The sequence below is a fragment of the Hirundo rustica genome, chromosome 22 (assembly GCF_015227805.2).
Source record: "Hirundo rustica isolate bHirRus1 chromosome 22, bHirRus1.pri.v3, whole genome shotgun sequence".
Lineage (NCBI taxonomy): Eukaryota > Metazoa > Chordata > Aves > Passeriformes > Hirundinidae > Hirundo > Hirundo rustica.
Window position 1 is genome coordinate 6,434,100 of NC_053471.1, and position 21,533 is coordinate 6,455,632.

General features: G+C 57.0%; 1 protein-coding gene across 3 annotated transcripts in view; it reads right to left on the reverse strand.

Annotated features, from left to right (window-relative positions):
- Positions 1–21,067, reverse strand: part of SAMD11 (sterile alpha motif domain containing 11) — an 82,606-nt gene extending 61,539 nt beyond the window's left edge. The window contains exons 1-3 of one of the 3 annotated variants that reach the window (XM_058423308.1): positions 21,009–21,067; positions 19,647–20,446; positions 18,032–18,123 (exon numbers count right to left, since the gene is read on the reverse strand). In XM_058423308.1, the coding sequence (XP_058279291.1) occupies positions 18,032–18,123; positions 19,647–20,433 (879 nt within the window). In that variant the 5' untranslated portion in view covers positions 20,434–20,446; positions 21,009–21,067. Of the gene's footprint in view, positions 1–18,031; positions 18,124–18,777; positions 18,960–19,646; positions 20,447–21,008 lie in introns of those variants that run through there. The other 2 variants (XM_058423310.1, XM_058423309.1) reach the window with 2 other exon arrangements.
- Positions 21,068–21,533: the final 466 nt, after the last annotated feature.

The following is a 21,533-nucleotide window of genomic DNA, read 5'->3' on the forward strand; positions in this document are numbered from 1 at the left end:
GTCTGCAAGGTGATTCACGTGCCTGCGATTCAACCCTCCAAAATAATTGCTACTGGATTAAAAAAAACCCAAACCTGCAGAAAAAAACCAGCCCGTGCATTCCTTCTGCACAGGTAAATCTGGGGAACACAGGGAGCAGCCAGGGAGTGCTGGGGGGAGGTTTGTGCTGGGAGCAGGAGAATTCTAAATCTCTTCCATATGTGAAGGAAATCCTCAAGCCCAGACAGCATTTTCTCTCTCTTTTTATTGATAATAAAGATAGGGAAAAGGAAAGGGGGAGGCTCGGAGAGCCTGGGATATTTTCCTTTTGCTTTTCCAAATAACAAACCTGGCGGAATGGCTTTAATTAGGGACATTACGCAGCAGTGGGGACCACACATCCCCCCGTAGAATAACTGGCAGAGTTTGCATTTCCCTTCAGCTGTGATTAGTGTAAACACCTCGCCCAGGGTCAGCTTGCCTTCCAGGATAATCCTGCCCTGTCCCCTGGGCCGTCATTAGCCCAGCCCCGCCGTTCCAGCAGCAAAGCCAGCCCTGGGCTCTCCGGGATCTGCACCAGGCAGAGGAGGTGGCCGGGCTCTCATCTCCCCTCCTGGCCCAGCGTTTAGCCATGGGCACTGGAATGAAACACTCCCGAGGCGTTCCCTGCCAGCCATGCCCCGGTTCATCCCCCATCACCTGCCCCAGGGACACCAGTGTCACACTGGGACTGTCCCAGCGCAGCAGGGATGGCCCAAAGCAAGGGGGAGCACGAGGGAACAGCCAGCAACTATTGAATAATAACAGCTTCTCTGGGAAAAAAACAACCAAAAACTGATTTCGACCTTCCAAAGGAACCTGGTGACAGGCAGAACTCCTGGGGAAGCCGGACAGGCGCTCTGCAGGGGAGGGACACTGACAGGAGACAATGGTCAGGCACAAAATGAAGGCAAGACAGACCAGGAGAGCTCTGGCAGGTTTTGGGGACAGTCACATCCTTCAGCAGCCCCGGGGAACAGGCCCTGGAGTGACTCGAGGAGCAAGAAAGGAAAGGAAAGGGGCACAGCCAGGCAGGAACCACAGCTGGCAGCAGGGGACATCAGACCCTGGGGACAGCTGTCCCCAGCAGGCTGCACGGAGCAGCTCTCAGCTCCAGCACTGAGAGCACAGCTCAGGCCTGGGCTGTTTTATCTCGTCTGCACCAGAGAAGAAAATCCCTCCTGAGCACAACTTCCCTGAGAAATCCCAAGCAACTCCCTCGACCTCCTGGTGCTCTGCCACCAGAGCCATCACCTGCCCCTGATGCTGTTTGTGGCCTTTATCCCGGGTATGCTGGCAGCTCTTTGGGGCACAGGATCACGTGTGGAGGCGCAGAAACTGGGTCCTGCTGCAACTGAAGAAAATCCAGAAGTTTTAACCCAAAGGAAGTTGCCCAGAAGGAAAGCTGCAGCTCTTCCCACCAATATTAATAACGCGGTTCTGTGAAACCCTAAAGAAACGGGTGAACAAGATCTGGGAACAGAGGGGACATCTCCCATCCAGAATCTCTCAGTGAGTTATAAAGCCCAAAGGATAATTTGTTAATAGAGCAAGAGCCACGCTTTTCTTGGAAAAGCCAATTGGAATTTCCAGGCTGTGAAGGGAGGTAGGTATAAGATAGAAAATCTATCAGGCCTTTGGAGCTACCTGTTTTCAACACCTCTTTGGAAGAAGGCTGAAAAGTGTCCTGCTCTCTGTTTCCTGTGTCTCTTTCCACATCAAACGACTTTGTCCCTTTCAGCCTGAGGTTGCAGAGAAGGAAGCAGAGATGTGAAACGAGGTCCTCAGGCAATGCAAGTCAGTTCTGATGGAGCAAAAGTCAACTTACACCAGCTGAGGGCGAACGCTGTTGCTGTCTGCTAAACAAAGGCAAAACTTGGGGATTTTTCCCTTTTTTCTTTCCTTGCCTGCTCCACCTCTCAGGTGAAGAGAAGGAGCAAAGGGCGTGGATGCTTTCAGACATTTCCTTTTCTCTTCCCACACCTCGCTGCTGCGCCTCTGGAGCGGCAGAAAAACCGGAGAGCAGCTCGCTGTCCCTGTCCCTGTCCCTGTGCTCCTGTCCCTGTCCCTGTGCTCCTGCTCCTGTCCCTGTGCTCCCGTCCCTGTCCTTGTGCTCCTGTCCCTGTGCTCCTGTCCCTGTGCTCCTGTCCCCATCCCTGTGCCCCTGTCCCTGTGCCCCTGTCCCTGTGCCCCTGTCCCCATCACTGTGCCCCTGTCCCTGTGCTCCTGTCCCTGTGCTCCTGCTCCTGTCCCTGTCCTCCTGTCCCTGTGCTCCTGTCCCTGTGCTCCTGTGCTCCTGCTCCTGTCCCTGTCCTCCTGTCCCTGTGCTCCTGTCCCTGTGCCCGTCCCTGTGCTCCTGCTCCTGTCCACGTCCCCCTGCTCCTGTCCCTGTGCTCCTGTCCCTGTGCTCCTGTCCCTGTCCCTGTGCTCCTGTCCCTGTGCTCCTGTCCCCATCCCTGTGCTCCTGTCCCCCTGCTCCTGTCCCCGTCCCCCTGCTCCTGTCCCTGTGCTCCTGTCCCTGTGCTCCTGTCCCTGTCCCCCTGCTCCTGTCCCCGTCCCCCTGCTCCTGCCATCCCCTCCCCACAGCACCTTCCTCGGTATCATGCACAGGATGATGTAAAACCACCCAAAAAAAGCCATTTTCACCTCTCCCCCAATGGGCTGTACCCTCTTCTGCAGTTTTACTCCTTTTCCCAGCCTCTGTCCCTCCCACCCCACATTCCCTATCCAAACCTGAATCCCACATCTCTCCCACTCCACATTCCCCACACAAACCTCAGCCTCCATCCCTGCTCTGCGATTTGCCTGCCACACCTGGGGGATTTCCCAGCAAATTGTATTACTTTATTTGGTCAATTGGCCTACAAATTGATTTTCCTGTACAAATAATGAACATTTATGGTTATTTTCCCCATAGACTGCTTTATTTCACGTGTAACAAAGACTGATTTCCTGCAGGTTTCGAGGCCTGAGCACATGAGCTGCAGTTCCTGTGACCCCTGGCTGATGGATGGCAAAGGGCTCCAGGCACAACTCGGGGGTTTGGGGTTTTTATTCTTACCCTGACTACAGAGAGAGCTGGCAGCTGGAAAGCAAACATTGGTACCAGACCCAGGAATTCTACAGAACAGTGGGAATAAATTTGTTTTAAGAGAGATTCAGGCAGGCACGAAGCAAATGCAGGTGAAGCTGGGGACAGGGGGCAGAGGCGGTGTGGCAGCACCCCCTGCTCAGGGTGTCACCTCTGGGTGCAAAGCCCTCCTTTCACCCTGATCCCGTTATTCTGGAGGGAAGAGGAGGATTCCAGGAGAGCAGCTGGGCCGAGGTGGGCTGGTGTGATCCGTGGGCAGGAATTGCAGGAATTGCAGGAATTGCTCTGCCCTGGCATCCCCGGGCAGCAGCAGCTCCAGAGCACATCTCAGCCCCAGTGGTGGGGAAGCGCCTGGGCAGAGCCTGGAGCGGGTTCTGGAGGTCACTCCCGAAGGTGGGAATGCACTGGGCTGAGCAGGCTCCAAAGATGAGTGAATCTGGTTTTCCTTTGTGTGCATGAGGGGTTAAACAGCCCGAGGGCTGAGGAGGGGACGTTTCATTTTGTTTAGTTTAATTCCTCTCGGTGGCTGAGCCAGGGACAGAGGCCTGCGAGAGGCAGAGCCAGGGAGGTTTCCCAGGTGAACCTGATGGAGGTGGCCCCAGAAGAGAAAGTCAATTATCTGCAGCCAGCCCTGGCTCCCACCCCGGGGCGGGTTCGGCCATGGAGCCTGACTCAAATCCAATAAAAAATTAACTGATTCTGAACAAGTGCTGCTCGTGCCTCCGTGGGGTTTGGGTACGTGCTCCCGGCTGCAGCACGGAGCCAATCCACCGGCGGGAGAGGCTCAGGCTGAGGACAGCTCCGAATTCCTGCCGGGGTCCTGGCACTGCTGAGCTGGTGCAGGTGGGGGACACCTGAGGGGACTCACCCTGACCCCAGCACACCCTCAGGTGTGTTCTGCCAGCACTGGGTCACTCCCTGCACCAGAACCACAGACCCTGACACTGTGAGTACCAACAAACCCAAAGGACAAACCCTGCACCCCAAAAAACCCCAGGAACACACTCCCAGCTGCAAAGGACAAACCCTGCACCCCAGAAAACCCCAGGAACACACTCCCAGCTGCAAAGGACAAACCCTGCACCCCAAAAAACCCCAGGAACGCACTCCCAGCTGCAAAGGACAAACCCTGCACCCCCAAAAAACCCAAGGAACACACTCCCAGCTGCAAAGGACAAACCCTGCACCCCAGAAAACTCCAGGAACACACTCCCAGCTGCAAAGGACAAACCCTGCACCCCAGAAAACTCCAGGAACACACTCCCAGCTGCAAAGGACAAACCCTGCACCCCAGAAAACCCCACGAACACACTCCCAGCTGGCTCAGCACCTTGGGAGCACCACCAGGTGCCAGCACAGGATTTACAACATTTGTATTTATAAATACCACTGGGAAATGAACAACCAATAAATACAGTGGCTTCCCAAGGAGCACAGGGGGATATGGGGAGTGTTGGGAGTTGTGTGTTTTGAAGGTAAACATAAAGAGAATATATATTAAAAAAAAAATAACAGAAGAGAGGTAAATAATTCATCAAAAGAATGAAAAACAAGAAGCTGGAAGGGAAGAAAGAAAAAGAGGCAATGCCAGAGGGAAGAGTTTCCTGAGAAGGTCAAAAAAAACCCAACAACCCTGATCTCAAACGAAAACCAGAACCAAAGTTAATTGGAGTAAAACAGAGGGGAAGTGTTAAAGGTGGAACATTTTACCTGGAAATGGCCCCTCCCCGCTCAGGCACTGAGGAATTCCCCAGGGTGGGCTGGGGTGGCTTCCAGCAGCCCTGACACCATGGACAGAGCCTTCCACCAGTGCCACACCACGGCAAGGCTGCTCCTGAAGGGATTCCAGCAGCTCCTGAAGGGATTCCAGCAGCTCCTGAAGGGATTCCACCCAGAGCCCCCCAACCCTCAGTCTGCTGCACACAAACCCAAACGAACACAGTGTGCCCACGATTATTCGCGAGTCTTGCAGGTTTCCCTCAATTTCCCAAACAAACCTCGCTGCAGAATTGGATTTTGCTGATGGCCATTCTGCAGCTGCCATGCCCTGCTTTAAAACACAGCACATCTAAACCCCAGCTAAAATCCCACTAAAAGCACGGAGTTTGCAGCGTGGGCTCTCTGGGTTTCTCCTGCACGAGTAAATCACCCAGGCTGGGGCTCCTTCCCGTGCTGGGCTCGCAAAGTCCCAGGATGGGAATTCCACCTGGATAAACTGGGGTAAAATGTGCATTTTACCTGTGCTGTGCCTGCTGAGGAGGGGAACTGTGAGACCACAGGTGGCACTCCTCCCCCTCCAATGCTGCGCTGTGCCCCAATTTATTATTTACTTGCTGAGCCCCAATTTATTATTTACTTGCTGATTTTCCAGGGCTGCTTAAACCAAAGAAGCCCGGCCAAACGCAAGCTCTGCCAATTACACCCTGCCAATCCTAATTCCCCCCCTGCAGCTGCAGCAGACACAGACTCCTCCGAGGCTCCTGATCCTCTTGTGCTCTGCTAAGCAGCTCTGGGTCACCCTGGGAGCGCCTGCACCGGAGGAGGCTGGGCAAGGGAAAGTGAAATCCCACCTGGGCGTGTTTTCCATCACATCTTCCTCCTGCACCTCCAGTTCTCACCTCTGCTCTTCCCCCGCTCACACCCAGCCCCAAGGTGACACCTGCCTGGAAGGTCAGGGAGGAATCCTGCTCCGGGAATTCCTGTTCCCAGCTCAGGAAAAATCCTGCCATGGACAAATCCTGCTCCGGGAATTCCTGTTCCCAGCTCAGGACATCCCTGCCATGGACAAATCCTGCTCCAGGAATCTTTCTCTGGTTTTCCCTCGCTCCAGCTCAAAGCTAAAGTAAAATATAAATGTCAGAGCACAGCACGCCATCCCCTGAATTCCACAGGTTAATCTCTGCACAGGCAAAACCCAGCGCAAACCCAGCACAAACCCAAATTCCGATGGAGAAACAGCCAAAATGAGGGTTAAATCAAATCAGGGTCCAACTCTTACACCCGTTAGCTCTGGAGGCACCAGCTCAGGTCTGAGACAGCTCCTGAGAAGGAAATGCCCCGTTCAAATAAACAGGGATCAGATGGACAAATCCCTGCAGACCTCTCCAGAGGCTCAGCTGGATCTCCCCGTGCCCTGTGCTGAGGCAGGTGAGCCCTTCCCAAACACAGCAAGAGCAAAGCAGCACCAGGCACAGCCCCGGCTTTGTTTGGACACCGGGCGCCAGCTGGAACTCCGGAAAAAATCCCCTCTGAAATCACATTTAAAGCGGGGAAGGTAAACAAACGACAAGAGCGGCGTTTAAAAACACAAGTTAAAGGAATAATAACTGCGGATTCTTTCACAAGAAAGGATCTGACGGGATCTGATCCCCGGCCTGATGGGACTGGAGTGAGCAGAGCAGCCCCTGGCAGATTGAACAGTGCCAGGGCAGCCGGGAGCCTGGGGGGAAACAGAACATCCAGGGAGATTTGGGGGAACAGAACATCCAGGGAGATTTGGGGGAACAGAACATCCAGGGAGATTTGGGGGAAACAGAACATCCTGAGAGCTTTGGGGGAAACAGAACATCCAGGGAGATTTGGGGGAACAGAACATCCCAGGAGATTTGGGGGAACAGAACATCCTGGGAGCTTTGGGGAAACAGAACATCCTGAGAGCTTTGGGGGAACAGAACATCCAGGGAGATTTGGGGAAAACAGAACATCCAGGGAGATTTGGGGGAACAGAACATCCAGGGAGATTTGGGGAAAACAGAACATCCAGGGAGATTTGGGGGAAACAGAACACCCAGGGAGATTTGGGGAAAACAGAACATCCAGGGAGATTTGGGGGAAACAGAACACCCAGGGAGATTTGGGGAAAACAGAACATCCAGGGAGCTTTGGGGGAACAGAACATCCAGGGAGGCTCCAAGGGAAGGTTCTCTCTTCTCCACCATCCCGGAGCCTCACAGGGAAGGTTCTCTCTCTCCCCACACTTCCTGAACACACAGACAGCCTCACAGGGAAGGTTTTCTCCCTGTGCACACTCCCAGAACACGCAGACAGCCTCACAGGGAAGGTTCTCTCTCTCTCCCCACACTCCCAGAACACGCAGACAGCCTCGCAGGGAAGGTTTTCTCCCTGTGCACACTCCCAGAACACACAGACAGCCTCACAGGGAAGGTTTTCTCTCCCCACACTCCCAGAACACACAGACAGCCTCACAGGGAAGGTTCTCTCTCTCTCCCCATACTCCCTGAACACGCAGACAGCCTCGCAGGGAAGGTTTTCTCCCTGTGCACACTCCCAGAACACACAGACAGCCTCACAGGGAAGGTTCTCTCTCTCCCCACACTCCCAGAACACGCAGACAGCCTCGCAGGGAAGGTTTTCCCTCCCCACACTCCCAGAACACGCAGACAGCCTCACAGGGAAGGTTTTCTCTCTCCCCACACTCCCAGAACACACAGACAGCCTCGCAGGGAAGGTTTTCTCTCCCCACACTCCCAGAACACGCAGACAGCCTCGCAGGGAAGGTTTTCTCTCCCTCCCTGCGCTTCCCCCAGCATATGGCAGCTTTCTCAGCCCGGGCACAGCGAGCTGCTGGGTGCCAGGCAGGGCTCACACGCCTGGCCCTCGGTGCCAGCAGCGCTGGGGAGGCTCCTCCAGGAGGGGTGGGAGGGAGCAGGGCAGGGGGGAATTTCCTGCTGGAAATGGGGGTTCATGTGTCCCCCATCCTCCCGAGCACAGCCCTGCACTGGCACTCGGGACAAACTCCAGGGGAGGCTGAGGATGCTGCAGGATTCCGCCCTGGCAGGACGGGCTGGGGTCACAGCTCAGCACAGCTCGGACCCACCTGGGCTCACACTGGGAGCTCCAGGGGAAAACCAGAGCACACAGACAGGAGGGAGAGCTGGAGCAGCAGCCAGGAAATACAGGGTAAATGGGAAAACACAGCACTGCGACTGTATTTTAAAAAGCTTAAGCAGAATAATCCAAGTAATTTTATAACCCCCAGGAGAAATAATGAAATAGAGGAGACTGAACAGGTAATAATAAATTAACAGAGGGTGATATAATTTATGCAAATTAAAGCTTGTTAATGGAAAAGATGTTAAACCAATATATCTCTTTCTGTTGAAACAATAGTGCCGGCGCAATGTGCTTGGATTTCTGTGAGGAATTTGCTCTGACACCACACAACTTTGTGAATGTGCAGTCTGAGCCCTGCAAGGAGAATTCTGCCTGCCTGAATCCTCCCAAGGGCCTGGGCTGGGCAAGGTGGCCCTGCCCCGGGGCTGGGATGGGATTTTAGGGCTTTAAAGTCCCTCCCAACCCAAACCATTCCAGGATCCTAACAATGAGCCACTTGTCCCATTCTCCTGCCGGTGAGGGTGGGGTTATTCCCGGCAGATCCATTTGCTCTGAGCACCCACCACTCACCCATCTCCCAGCCTCCTCTCCTTCCCTCTCTCCCACTTTGCTCCATGCCGGTATTTCCTTAAGATATGGGGAGGAGAAAAGAGTTTCCACTCCTGTTTCCAGAGCTTGCCACGAAAAGCAGCGCAGGGGGTTGGAGGAGCCCCAGCACAACACGGGAGTGACTCTCAGGATGGAAGTTTTCAGCTAAAGGAAAAGCGCAGCAACTCAGAGCACGTCATTTCAAATATCCCTTGAACACGCTTTTTGCAGGTCCTACAGCGATTTAAAGACAACAGCAGACACATCAAAGGCAGAACTAAATCCTCCCAAAGCAAGGATGATTTCTGCCCTCTGCACACGCCAGGGAACAGAAATGCTCCCCAGCCTCGTGGAATTACTCTTAACTGAACTTAGTCCTGAGAAATCCATCACAGCAAGGTGAGACTTCAAAAAAGAAAAAAACCCAGATCCACATCGCTGATACAAACAAGCCCAGATCCAGACCTGCACGAGCAGCTCATGAATTTCAAGCCAAAGATGTCTTTAAGAAATCACACTGCTAATGCAGGGATTAGAAAATGAATTAGATTTTAATTCAGAATTAAAAGGATCCTGCAGAGGAGCAGCCCGGCTCTGCGGTGAGACCGTGAACTGTCCACTGTGCCTGCGACACCCGCAGCAGGGGTGTGTGGGGCTGCACCACACAAAAAATCTACCTGAATAAACCCTGAATAAACCAACCCCCTGCTCTGGAAGGGCCAACACGGCCTGAGAAAAGCCGGGGCTGCTCGAGGGCCAGGACAGCCCCGATTGCCCCACCGGGCTGGAGGTGACAGAGGAGCTGCAGCGCTGTAAATCCGCGCTGCCTGGGAGCCCGGCGCAGCCCCCAGCCCCTGCGAACCCACATTTACCGCGGTGAACGCGATGCCATCGTCCCTCTGAGCTGAGCCGGGCACGGGTGAGGTCCCAAGAGTCCGGACACACAGGGAACAAAAAGCTACCAGGCCATTCGTGGCGAATTTTCATGTATTTTCATCTAGTTTAACCCTAAAACCTTGTAACTCCTCACAGTAATGGTGTGCAGTGTTTAAGTAACCCCAGAGCAGTAAATTCCAGTGCACTGAATCATCCCCGAGGAACCTCGCAGGGTACTTTAGGGTTAAGTGGGTGAATCACAAGGGGGAAATAAAAAGAGGGATTGATATTATTGTCCCCTCTGGGAGAGAAAAAATAAATAAAATTTTAAAAAAAGAAAAAGGCAGGTTCACCCCGTGCCACAGAAAAAAAGATCTCAAGAATCACGGCTGTGACGAGCAGGGGGGAAAGTTATTGATCTAAAAGAATTCATTTTTATTATAAGGGCTGGTACTTTTACTTATTTAATAAAGGTCTGGCATCAAATCACTGTGAATTTCAGGATTATCTAATTCCATCTAATCTCATTCAATCACTGATGCTCCAGACTGGAGCAGAAAGGAATGTTTGCCCTTTCCTGTCGTCAGGGGCCATCTCTGGTTGCCCTGGCAACCCAGCAACAGCGGCTCCGCAGCCAGCGGCACCTCTCACACCCCTGCGGGGACCAAAGGCAGGGCCCGGGTCACAGGGGAGCTTTGGAGCGGGGACGGGCACGGAGGGGCAGGGAGGGGCAGGGAGGGGCAGGGTGGGGGCAGGGTGGGGCAGGGTGGGGCAGGGTGGGGCGGGGAGGGGCAGGGACAGGCGGGGAGGGGCAGGGAGGGGCAGGGAGGGGCAGGGAGGGGCAGGGAGGGGCAGGGAGGGGCAGAGAGGGGCAGAGAGGGGCAGGGAGGGGCGGGGAGGGGCAGGGAGGGGCAGGGAGGGGCGGGGAGGGGCAGGGAGGGGCAGGGAGGGGCAGGGAGGGGCACGGAGGGGCACGGAGAGGCCCCGCTCTGGGATCCAGCCCCAGAGCTCCAATAAACACAAACCCAGCGCAGGATGCTCCCGGCAGGGAGCTCTGGCTCCTCAAAGGGAACTGGCAACTTTCCCACCCAGGAGCTGCGGTGATTTAGAGGCCCAGGTGAGCTCAAGTCGTTTAAGACCCCAGAGCTGCCGCTGAGATCAATCCCAGCCCCGAAGTGGGCACCGGCTCCAAGCGAGCACAGCCGGGCTGCAGCTCTGACACCAGAAATCTTGCAGGCTCTGTATTTTCTGCCCTGTGCCTCTTCCATCACCAAAAGCTCCCAAGGTTTCCTCCTTCCCAGTCCTCTGGAATTCCCGTTCTCAGCCCCGGCGGGTGCCTGTGGGTGTCACCCCAAGCGGACACTGCCTCCACTGCCCTGAGTTTCCTCCCAGCTGCAGATGCAGAACACTGGAGAACCTGCTCTGCACGGGGACTGAAGAGACCTGACCATGAGGGATTTGATGTGCAGCAATACTTCTGTGCAGCTAGTCAAAAACCAGGGCAAATTTGGGCTTGATGGCCTTCCCAGATCCCCTGGCTTTGTATCCACGTGCGAAATAAAGTGAAAAGGACAATTTTCCCATGGACTAGAGGCAGAATAAATGAGCAAGAACCTTTCAGTGCTTGGGAATTCCCTCCATTCATCCCTCCAAGGCTGTTACAAGAAAACCCCTTATCAGATTGTATTTCTGACCCAGGGGAATGTGTCATTTCCTCCCTGTCCTCACTTGGGCTAAAACAAGAGCCAAAACCAACAGGAAGGAAATGCAGTGTGGACAGAGCAGGCTGAGAGCACAGCTCTGGTTTATCTACAAAGCGCTCCTGGCTCCTGCAGCACCCACGAACCCTCCAGGAGAGCCCTGCCCTGCCCTCCGCTGGAAAAGGCAAGTTTGGGACAGCAGTGAGGGAGCTGAGCAGGTCCCAGCAGGAAAAGGCAGCCCTGAAATGGTGAGAATGCTGAATTCTGCAGCTGGGGAAGGGAAGATGATGCATTTGAGCAGAGGGGAGAAGGGAGGGAAGATGCCAAGGAAGGACTCCTGAGCACCACAACATTTTCCAGGTAAAGGAAACAGACTGGGCATAGGAGGAACAGGGCAGGACAGGGCACCAGGAAGGAAACACAAACAAACCCCACAAAAGGAAACAAACGAGGCAGAAAAAGAAAAATACAGAGAACAAAAAAAGCAATTTTGTAGGTGTAATATTTTGGCCAAGAAATAATTAAATAAAAACAGAGGGGATTTCTTTTCCAAAGTCTGGAGCCAATCACAAAATCCCAGACTGGTCTGGCTTGGAAGGAACCCTGGGTTCCACCCCGTGCCGTGGCAGGGACACCTTTCCCCACCCCAGGCTGCTCCAAGCCCCGTCCAACCTGGCCCTGGATGGCTCCTGCAGGCTTCCAGTAGGAAATTGCTCTCTGCCCTCCCTGTCCCACAACTGAACCAGAACAAGAAGTTCATCATCCCTGCACACCTCCACTGGCTGATAGTTTTAGATTAAGGAGGTTTATGGGGGAGTTCATCCCGCTCTGGGTCCCCCTTTGCCTTTCAGCTCCCAGCTCACTGCAGGCTTTCGCCACCAGGCTCCAAGCGAGCACCTTGAGCGAGGCCAGAGCGTTTGGACACACAGCAGCGCAAATTAAAACCAGGTGTCTGTGCCCTGAAGCACCACAGACAGCCCTAAGCAGTTTAATGACATCTCTAAATAATTTTGACAGCAAAATTACTTCTCCTGTGTCACCTTTACGCTGCCCTTGACACGGCGCTAACGAGATGATGCTGCTTCCCCTGCTTCTCTACATTTATTTGTCTGTCCTTCTTCCCAGGCTTCACTTCCTTTTCCTCAGAGCTGGAGAATTCCAGCACCAGGCAGCAGTGCTGGCTGCAGCTGCCAATTTCCTGGGTCAGACTCTCCCCCAGAGGGGCTGGGGGCTCAGAAATTGCCTTTTGCTACAGCAGAGCCCAGGACACTGCCAGGGAATCAGCCCCATGCTGGCTGTGGGGCAAGGAACCCACCCCCTGCAGCCTTGGAGCATCCCGGGAGCAGATCTGCTCGCTCACACACCGAGCTCAGCACAGATTTTCCTTCCCTCTCTTCCAGGCCAGGGTTGCACAAGCACTGACCTCGCACAGGGCTCCTCCTGTGCCCTTCCATCACACGAGACCTTTCTCCTCCACTGTCTCCTCGCTGCTCCCTGGAAGAGCAGAAATCTTCACCCCAGCTCTGCACGAGGGCACACCTCGCCCCCCTGGAGCTCCTTAAAGCCCCCTGTAAGATAAAATTATTTTCCTAAGCCACAGCTGCTTCTGCACCTCCGCTGTTCACTCACGAGCCTGCAATCCAATTAATATTTTCCTTTCCAGAGGGTATTTAATAATCCACAAAATTAAATCCTTCGGCGTTGCGCTGGCACTCTCAGTGCCATTGATCTGGGTTTGCCTTGCCTGTGCACAGAACAATAACTGCTCCTTTTCTTGGAGCAGCACCCACCCTGCAGCCCCAGGAGCGGAGCTTGGACCGTCAGGAATCGCTTCCAGCACACAGAGCATTCCAGGGCTCCTCTCCCAGCCACGCTGATTCCCATTTCCAGCTGTTTGCCCCTGAGAATCCCCTGCTGGAGCGCTCTCGGAGCCCAAAGCGGTGGATTTTCGGGACCTTTCTGTGACAGCAGCAGCGCAGAGGTTCCCTCTGCCCTCAGAGCAGAACCCTGCGAGCTGGACCCGACCCCAGCACCCTGCCCAGCGCTGGATGGGCTCTGGGAGGCTCTCACCCCGTTCCAGAGCAGGATTCACCTTATCTCCAGTTCCTCCATAAAGCTCAAATCTGACAGGGTTTGAATCAACTTCAGTTGTTATGAATGCAAGCTGAACTTGCAAGTCTGCAGTGCAACACAGGTTAAAATGCACCTGGGCCAAGTCCTCTAAAAAATCAAAACAGAAACAAAAAAACCCTGCAAACAAACAAAAAGAAAGCCCATCTGTCTCCAAAACCTCCAACAAACACTAACCTGAACTAAAATGTGCTGGATTAAAAGCAACAAGCCAAATCAGCATGAAACCACAAATAAAAATCAACAGACTGTGCCAAAGACCTTGGGGGGATTTGGAGGTTTATAAGTCTGCTTTACAGAGGGGCTTTTTCCACATTCACAAGGCAGCCCTGAGGGACACAAAGGCAAAGTTATGAAAACAGTTCCCTGAACATAAACCCCAACATTCTCCAGCTCCCATCCCAAAGCCCAGAAAGGAACCTAAATCTAATCTATTCGGTTAACAGTGAATTTTCAGAATTAATCCTGCTTCTGCAGCCAAGGAAATTCTCCAGCAGACAAAGTCCTCTTACCATAGGAAAGTTCTCCTGGAGGACTCGTGCCTGGTGTGGGGGATTCCCCGTTTGGTCAAAGCCTCTGGCTTTGGATCCCATCAGCTCAGGATCTCCCTTCCCTGCCCAGGTGCTGCTCTGCTCCTGGCTCTCCAAGGAGACCGTGGAGCTCCAGGAGGGGAACACCAGGGAAGGACAGAAAGGAGATGCAGCCAGAGGCCAGCGCCACGAGGGGCACGAAGCCACTCCCGGGGGTGACACCGAGCTGCCTCCCACCCCTGCACCCAAAACAGGCACCAGGAGAAGGCTCGGAAACCTCAGGGCTAAACAACAGATTTTGCTCATTACTGACGTTTTTGAAGTCAGCAGCAGATAGTTCCTCTTTCCATCCCTGACAAAGTCTTGGACTGACGCCTGAACCTCAGGGCAGCAAAGGAAAACAACAACCACGACGACAAAAAGGAAAAAAAAAGGCAGCAAATAAAAGGAATCACATATAAATCAAACCAAGAGCAAAACACAGCCCCAGCAAATAAACGAATTCCCACTGTCAGTGCCCCAGCCGTGCACAGCCACCCGTGTGTCTGCGTGTGACCGAGATGGGGCAAAACCCAAACATCATTTATTGCTCGTTTTGCTTTGTTTGAACGTGGCCATGTCACAACAGCTTTGGGGAAATGGGTCTTTCTTCTCTACCTGAACCCCAAAAGGGCTGCTCTGTCCAAGAAATGACGGGAGAAGAGGATGAGGAGCAGCCAGTCTCCAGCCCTAACCCCTTGGAGAGGCAGCACTGCAAGAATGGAAAACACAGCAAGGGTCACACTCTGTCTGACAAGGGAAACAACCGAGTGTATCAGGGTATGCAAGGCCCACTGTTATCCCGGAGGTGTGATGCTGGACCTCCCAAATCTGAGGTATTCTGCTCATCAGTGAGGGTTTCAGAGCTGATCTCCCCTCCCTCAGGCTGTGGAAGCTCACAGCCGCTTCCAAGAGCAGCCCTGGAAGCGGAGATGGAGAGAATGCAGGGGTGGGGACTGGAGCAGAGGGAAGCTCACGGGGCAGAGGGAACCCTGGAGGGAATGGGTTTCACCCAGACGGACTGGAATCCATCCAGGGCTCCAAACAACATGAACCGTGCCTGCCCCAAACTGGCAGGTACAAATGTGGGGGGACAGCCCTGTTCACATCCGGAGCTCACTCTGGGAAGGTTTGGCATCCTGTGCCTCCCCAAAACCTGTGCCATTCTCCCGTCCAGATGGCAAAAACCTCTGTGAGGGCACAGAGCCCGGGGGCAGACCCTGCTTCCCCACGGCTGTGCCCAGGGAGGAACCTCAGCCCTTCTGAGCCCCAGCGTGCAGGGGAGGGAGGGACGGGCGGATGGATGGATGGATGGATGAACGGATGGACGCATGGATGGACGGACAGCCGCCGGTGCGGGGGCGGTCGGGGGCGGAGGCGCCGGCGGGGCCGCTCCCCCCGAGCCGCGCAGGAAACCGGCGGTCGGTGGCGGAGCGGGGCCCGGCGCCGGCCCCGTCTGCAGCTGCAGCGAGCGAGCAGCGCCGGGCGGCGGGGGGCGGGCGCCGGGCCCCGGCCCCCCCGGGACACGGGCGGGGAACGCGGCGCCGGCGGCGGCCGGGGGCACCGGGGGGCACCGGGGCTCGGAGCCCTGCGGGGAGCGGGGAGGGCTCAGCCCGGCCCGGGGGCGCTGCCAGCCCGGGGGCTGCGGCTCGCTGCAATTTCCTTTCCAGACCGAGCCCTCCTCTCCCCCCCGACCGCGGGAGGGACCCGGGCAGCGGCTCGGAGCCGGCGCTGCCGCTGCTGCCAGCCCCCGGCGCTGCCGCCCGCCCGGCCGGGCTGGCAGGGACACACGGGATGTCACCGCTCCGCAGGGGACACGCGGGATGTCACCGTTCCCACAGGGACACGCGGGATGTCACCGTTCCGCAGGGACACGCGGGATGTCACCGTCCCGCAGGGGCACGGGATGTCACCGTCCTGCAGGGGACACACGGGATGTCACCATTCCGCAGGGACACGCGGGATGTCACTGTTCCCACAGGGACACTCGGGATGTCACCGTTTCCCACAGGGACACCCGGGATGTCACCGCTCCGCAGGGGACACGCGGGATGTCACCGTCCCGCAGGGGACACACAGGATGTCACCAGCCCCAGGAGCGCTGCCTTTGCTGCCAGCGGGAGATGCAAACCCCGACAGGCGGCTGCTTTGCCCCTTCCAGAGGCACTGCTGGAGATTTCCCGGCCTGTTCCCGCTGTCCAAGGACTGATTTCAGAGCAGTGGAACCCGCTGCAGACAGGGTCGGCTCCCCACCTGCACACCCCAGCGGATCACACGAGGACCAGGCACTGCCAGGCTCTGTCACCTGCACTGTACAATACAAAGCCTTTCTGTTTTGAGGGGAATCGGCCCTGGGATCTCAGCGGTGCTTGAGCGGGCAGTCACTAAATGGGAAATATAAACCGTGCCCAATTCCTAACCCTCCTCCTGGTGTGACTGTTCTGGATGTGCAGTGCATGTGGCCGCCACAAAGCACTGCTAAAAGGCTTCAGGTTCAAAATGTGGAAGTGTTCTTTGGTCAGGGACATGCGCTAATACAGCACAGAAAGTGCAGGGAGCCTTGAGAAACAGCTCTGACAAAAATCCTCACCGGGCTCTGGCCTTGCTGTGCAAATTCTGACATCCAAACCCCCTTTCCCAGCTGGGGCAGCAGTGGGAAGCAAGTCCAGAAAGATTTATTTCTCCTTTCCCAGAACTGCACCAACCTCTTTTTCCCTGTCTGTACTTTCCAAAGCCAGTTCTCCAAGGCAGCACCAGACTCTGGTTTCATGCAGAGCTGTCTTCCCACCTGGAAACGCACCTAGCCCTGCACAGCTCCTGAAAATGCTGCTGCTGGCAAAGTGCATTATGACCTTTTGGCCACCGCTAGCCCAGAAAACGCCCAGCAGCAGCGTCACCTGGCCAGGCACTTCTCAGCACCCCCACAACAGCAGCACATCCCTGTCACTGGCAGCGTTTTGGCTCTGAGCCCCACAGCTGGCAACTAAAGCACAGGCGAAACTCACAGCTGGAGAAAGCTGCTCGCACCGCGCATCACACGCTGCCCCTGCAACTCCAGGAGCTGGCAAGAGCCAGGTCCCAGCGCAGCTGCTGTCAAATGCCGCACCAGGCAGGCAGGACACATCTCCCCGTTAATTCATGGAAGTGCTGGTGACTGCTCCGAGCCCCTTCCCTCGGCAGCGTGGGGGTGTAACACAGCCGTGCACGCACGGACACCGCGCAGCAAGGACTGCAGCTCCCGGCCCTGTCATGTCCAATCACAGAGACACTGCACGTGAATACAGATTGTCCACTCGACCCCAGCGAGCAACAAAATCCAAAATGGTTGATTTCCAGTGGATAAAAGCACATCATTTCCACCTGTACCTGTTTCCACAGCGCTACTGACAATGTCTTAAGTCATTGTTGTTCTTTCAGACCAAGAGCTGCTTCAGTTCCCCAAACCAACACCTCAGCCCTCCCAGTTGGATGTTACTGTACTTCATGGCTGTTTTTACACACGATGAACTCTTTTAAGGCCTGACTTTACTACGATTTCAGTCGCCTTTTATTTACAGCATCAACACCTTTTCCACGAAAACGCTGATGAGAGATTTTGGAAGTCTGAGTATAAAAGCAAGAACGCACAAGGAACCCAAAAGTTGGGAAGGGAAGATCCATAGAAGCCGTAACGGATCTATGCCAGGAGCGATGCTCAAGCTGTGAGCACCCGAGCTGCTCCTCATGCAGCTACCGAGGGTTTGTACACTGCGCTGCTCTGACTCTAACACGTGGGCACAATTACATTTCCCTTTTGCTTTATTTAGCCACTTTCACACCTCTGCACAGCGCGCAGAAACCAAGGGGTGGGAATACGGAAGAGGCTCCTCAATGATTTGCCTCTCCCCCTGAAAAGCAGAAAATCCCACCGAGAGCTGCTTCCTTCAGGTCCAACACTGCTCTTCCCGTCTGCTCTGCTTCCAAGCTCCTCTCTGCTCACCTCTAACCCTGCTGGAACCCTCACAGTGCAGGCAGGGCTCTGGCAGCCTCCGTGACCCTCAGAGATCACGGCTCCACGAGCACAGAAGCAAAGGGTTTTGTTGTTTTGGTTTTTGTTGGGTGTTGTTTTTTTGCTTCTTTTTTTTTTTTTTTTTTTTTTTAAGGGAGGGAGGCAGAGGAGAGGGAAGATGTCTTAACCAAAGCACATAGTTTAACAATAATCTTACCACTGGAGACGAAATTCGACACCCAGGGCAATCACAGATTGGAGGATGTACCTGTAAGATTCCTTTGGACATAAGAGTCTTCAAACTTTTCCCTGTATGCAGAGGAGAAGAAAAAAGGAGAAGAAGAAAAAGAATCAGCACGTTTATAAAAGGAAAGTATTTAGGGAAGGGGGGAGGGGGAGGCACGCGTCTGCTTCCATACAAACAGCCCTCCCCTTGCCTGCCTGCCAGCACCCATCCCCGCCTGCCCTGCAGCCAGCTTCATCTCCGCAGGTCCCCGCAGGGGAGCCCGGCACAGCCCCGCAGGGGAGCCCCGCACATCCCCGCAGGTCCCCGCAGGGGAGCCCCGCACAGCCCCGCAGGTCCCCTCGGAGCGGAGCCCCGCACAGCCCCGCAGGGGAGCCCCGCACAGCCCCGCAGGGGTCCCCTCGGAGCGGAGCCCCGCACAGCCCCGCAGGTCCCTTCGGAGCGGAGCCCCGCACAGCCCCGCAGGTCCCCGCAGGGGAGCCCCGCACAGCCCCGCAGGGGAGCCCCGCACAGTCCCGCACTTCCCCGCAGGGGAGCCCGGCACAACCCCGCAGCGGAGCCCCGCACAGCCCCGCAGCCCTGCCCGGGCTCGGTGCCGGCGCTGCCGCAGCCCCGCGGCCGGAGGCGCTCCCCCAGCTCCCGCAGCCCCCGCACCGGGCACGGCCCCGGGCACCTCCCGCTGCTCCTCCGTGCGCTGCGCCTCGCTCCTCCTGACTCACCCCAGAGCGGCTGAGGCTTCCCGAAGGCAGCAGGAGCCCAGGAATAAAAGAAACGGGCGCGATGCGCGAGGCGGCGACAATTAGCGCGGCCCCGAAGCGCTGCCCCCGCTCTCTGGCGATCAATAACCCAGGCGAGGTGTCAGTCACCTCCTAATCGCTCCTCGGCCCCCCGGGCCGACACCTCCAGCTCTCGGCTCATTACGTGCCGCCCGGGCCGCGCCCGCCCGCCCCCGCCGCTCCCCCCGGCCCCGCTCTCCACCTGCCGCCCGCAGCAGCAGCTCCGCCGCGGAGCCGCGACTGCGGCGCCGGCTCGGGCGGGGAGGGGAGGGAGGCAGGGCAGGCGCCCGTCAGCAGCCGCCGGCGCGGCGGAGGTCCCGCACCACCCAGCTGCGAGGGGAACACCCCCTGCGCCCCGCCCGCCGCCCCGCCGGTGCCTGGCCGGGCCGCGCTGCCGCTCCCCGCGGCGCCGGCTCCGCCGCCGGGCAGGCGACCACCCCGAGCCCCGGGGTCCGCACCCCGCCGCCGCCCGCGGAGAGAATCAAACTTCTCGCCAGCGGAGAGGAGCCCCCCAAATCCCCCTCACCCCCCCGCCATCCCCCCCTTCCCAAAAACCCTTCCCCCCAAAACGCAACCGTTCGTTCCCGAATGGCTCGGAAAAGTTCGGCGGTTCCGGGGCGCGGGGATCCGGCAGAGAAGGGCCCGGGGGTGCGCGGGGGAGGGGGCACGGCCGCAGGGGACGGGGGCTCGGCGCTGCCCAGGACGCTGGCGGGCGCTGCGCTCCCCGCGGATGCCGCTGCCCGAGCACGGGGGCGAGAGGGAGGATGCTGAGGAGGAGCGGGGACCCCGCGCACGGCGAGCGCTGCCTTTACCTTTGTGCCTGATGCTGCGCTTCCAGTCCTTGGCCGTCTCTCTGCCGCTGACAAACTGGAACTCGTTGGGGGTGAGCCACTCTCCCCGGTACCGGATAGAGGGTCCTTTGCTCCCTTGGCACAACTTATTGATGTAGAGCAGCGCCTTGTTCTCCCCGCACTCCACCTCGATGCAAGGCTCTCCGTTGTCAAAGAAGGGCTGGAAATCCGGGATGGAGGAAAACCTCTCCAGCATCAGGTCCTCGGGGAGGTGGTGGGGGTGGTGCGGGTGGGGGTGGTGGGGCTCGTGGAAGCCCAGGTACGCGCGGTGGGCAAAGATCTGGTCGTAAGCCGGCGGGTGCGGGGTGACCACCGGAATGGCAGCGGCGGCCAGAGGCGCGAGGTAGTCAGGTAAGGTTTCCACGGGCTGGTTAAAAGCTGCCAGGGCCATCTCTTCCCTGTCAAGTCGCTCCTTCTTGATAGCAGGCATGGTGCCGCCGCGCTCCCCGTGCGCCCTCGTCTCTCCAAAGCACAGCGGCTCCGATGTCTCCGGTTCAACTTGCCCTGGCTCTGGCTGGAGTTTGGATGAAATGCGCCAGCAGCAGCAGCAGCAGCAGCACAAGCACCTTTGGCGCTCGGGTGCCGGAGGTGGCTGGTATCCCCCGGAGCAGCCCGCTAACAAATCTCCTGGGCTGGCTCCCCAGCAGAGCTGTCTGGGATCCCTCTCCCACGGAGAGCCTAATGTACCGTAGACCCGGGCGCTGCTGTGTGGCTCGCAGATCTGCCCCTCCGGACTAATACCTGACATCTCGGAGAGGTCTCTGCTGCCGTAGACATTATTTTGGTTTAAGGGAAGGAAAAAAAAAAAAAAAAGGGGGGGGGGGAAAGGGGAAAAAAAAAAAAAAAAAAAAAAAGAAAAGCTTATTGATTCCCCTAGATCAACCCACCTTCTCGCCAGGCTGGAGGGTTCCCCGCCGCCCAGCCAGCCCCCTTTCACCCTGCCCCCTTGCTTCCTTTAAACTGACACCTGGTTTATTTATTTATATGCAATAATTAAAATTAAACGCTGCGCCCCCGCCGCCGCTCCGCGACCCCTCCCCGCCCCGCCGGCGCCCGCCGGGAGGACGGAGCCCCGGCCGGTGCCGGCTCTGCCCGCGGGGCTCCAGACACCCGGGCGGCGGCGAACTTTCCCCGGGGCCGCCCACCTTCACCTGCGCGCTGCAGACTCGCCCCGCTCCCACCGAAGCCTTTATGATCCCCGCCAGTTGGGTTTTAATCCCCACTCCTGCAGGAAATGTTCAGAAACGCGGTGTTACGCTCCCTATCCCTCTGTGTACATATCTATATACATATATATAAATATAAACTCATCTACACACGCACAGACACGCGGATATCTACAGTGCCATCCCCGCCGGCTCTGCGCTGCCCGCGCCGCCGCCCGCAGCCCCCGAGCGCCGCCCGGGCCGGGCTGGGCCCCCCGAGCCGGGACAGACACGTATTGATCGGGGCTCAGAAGTCACCGCACAGTTCGGAGACTCTGACCAAACAAGATTTCCCTCCGCCGCCGCCGCCGCCGCCGCCGCCGCTTCTCTAACTTGGCCCATTTAAACAGCGGAGGCGCTGGGAAGCGCCGCGCCGGCGGCGAGGGGGTGAGCGACGGACGGCGGGGCCAGCACCGGCCGCCGCCAGCCCGGGGGGGACCGGGGGGGACCCGGGGGGGACCCGGACCCGCGGGGACACGGCCGGGCCCCGCTGCTGCCCACCCCTCTGCACCCCCGGGCAAGGATGCTCGTTCTCCCTGACAGCTGGGACCTGGCTCCAGCCTTCCCTTTTCCATGGAGGGATGGATGGAGGGATGGAGGGATGGATGGATGGATGGAGGGATGGATGGGTGGATGATGGATG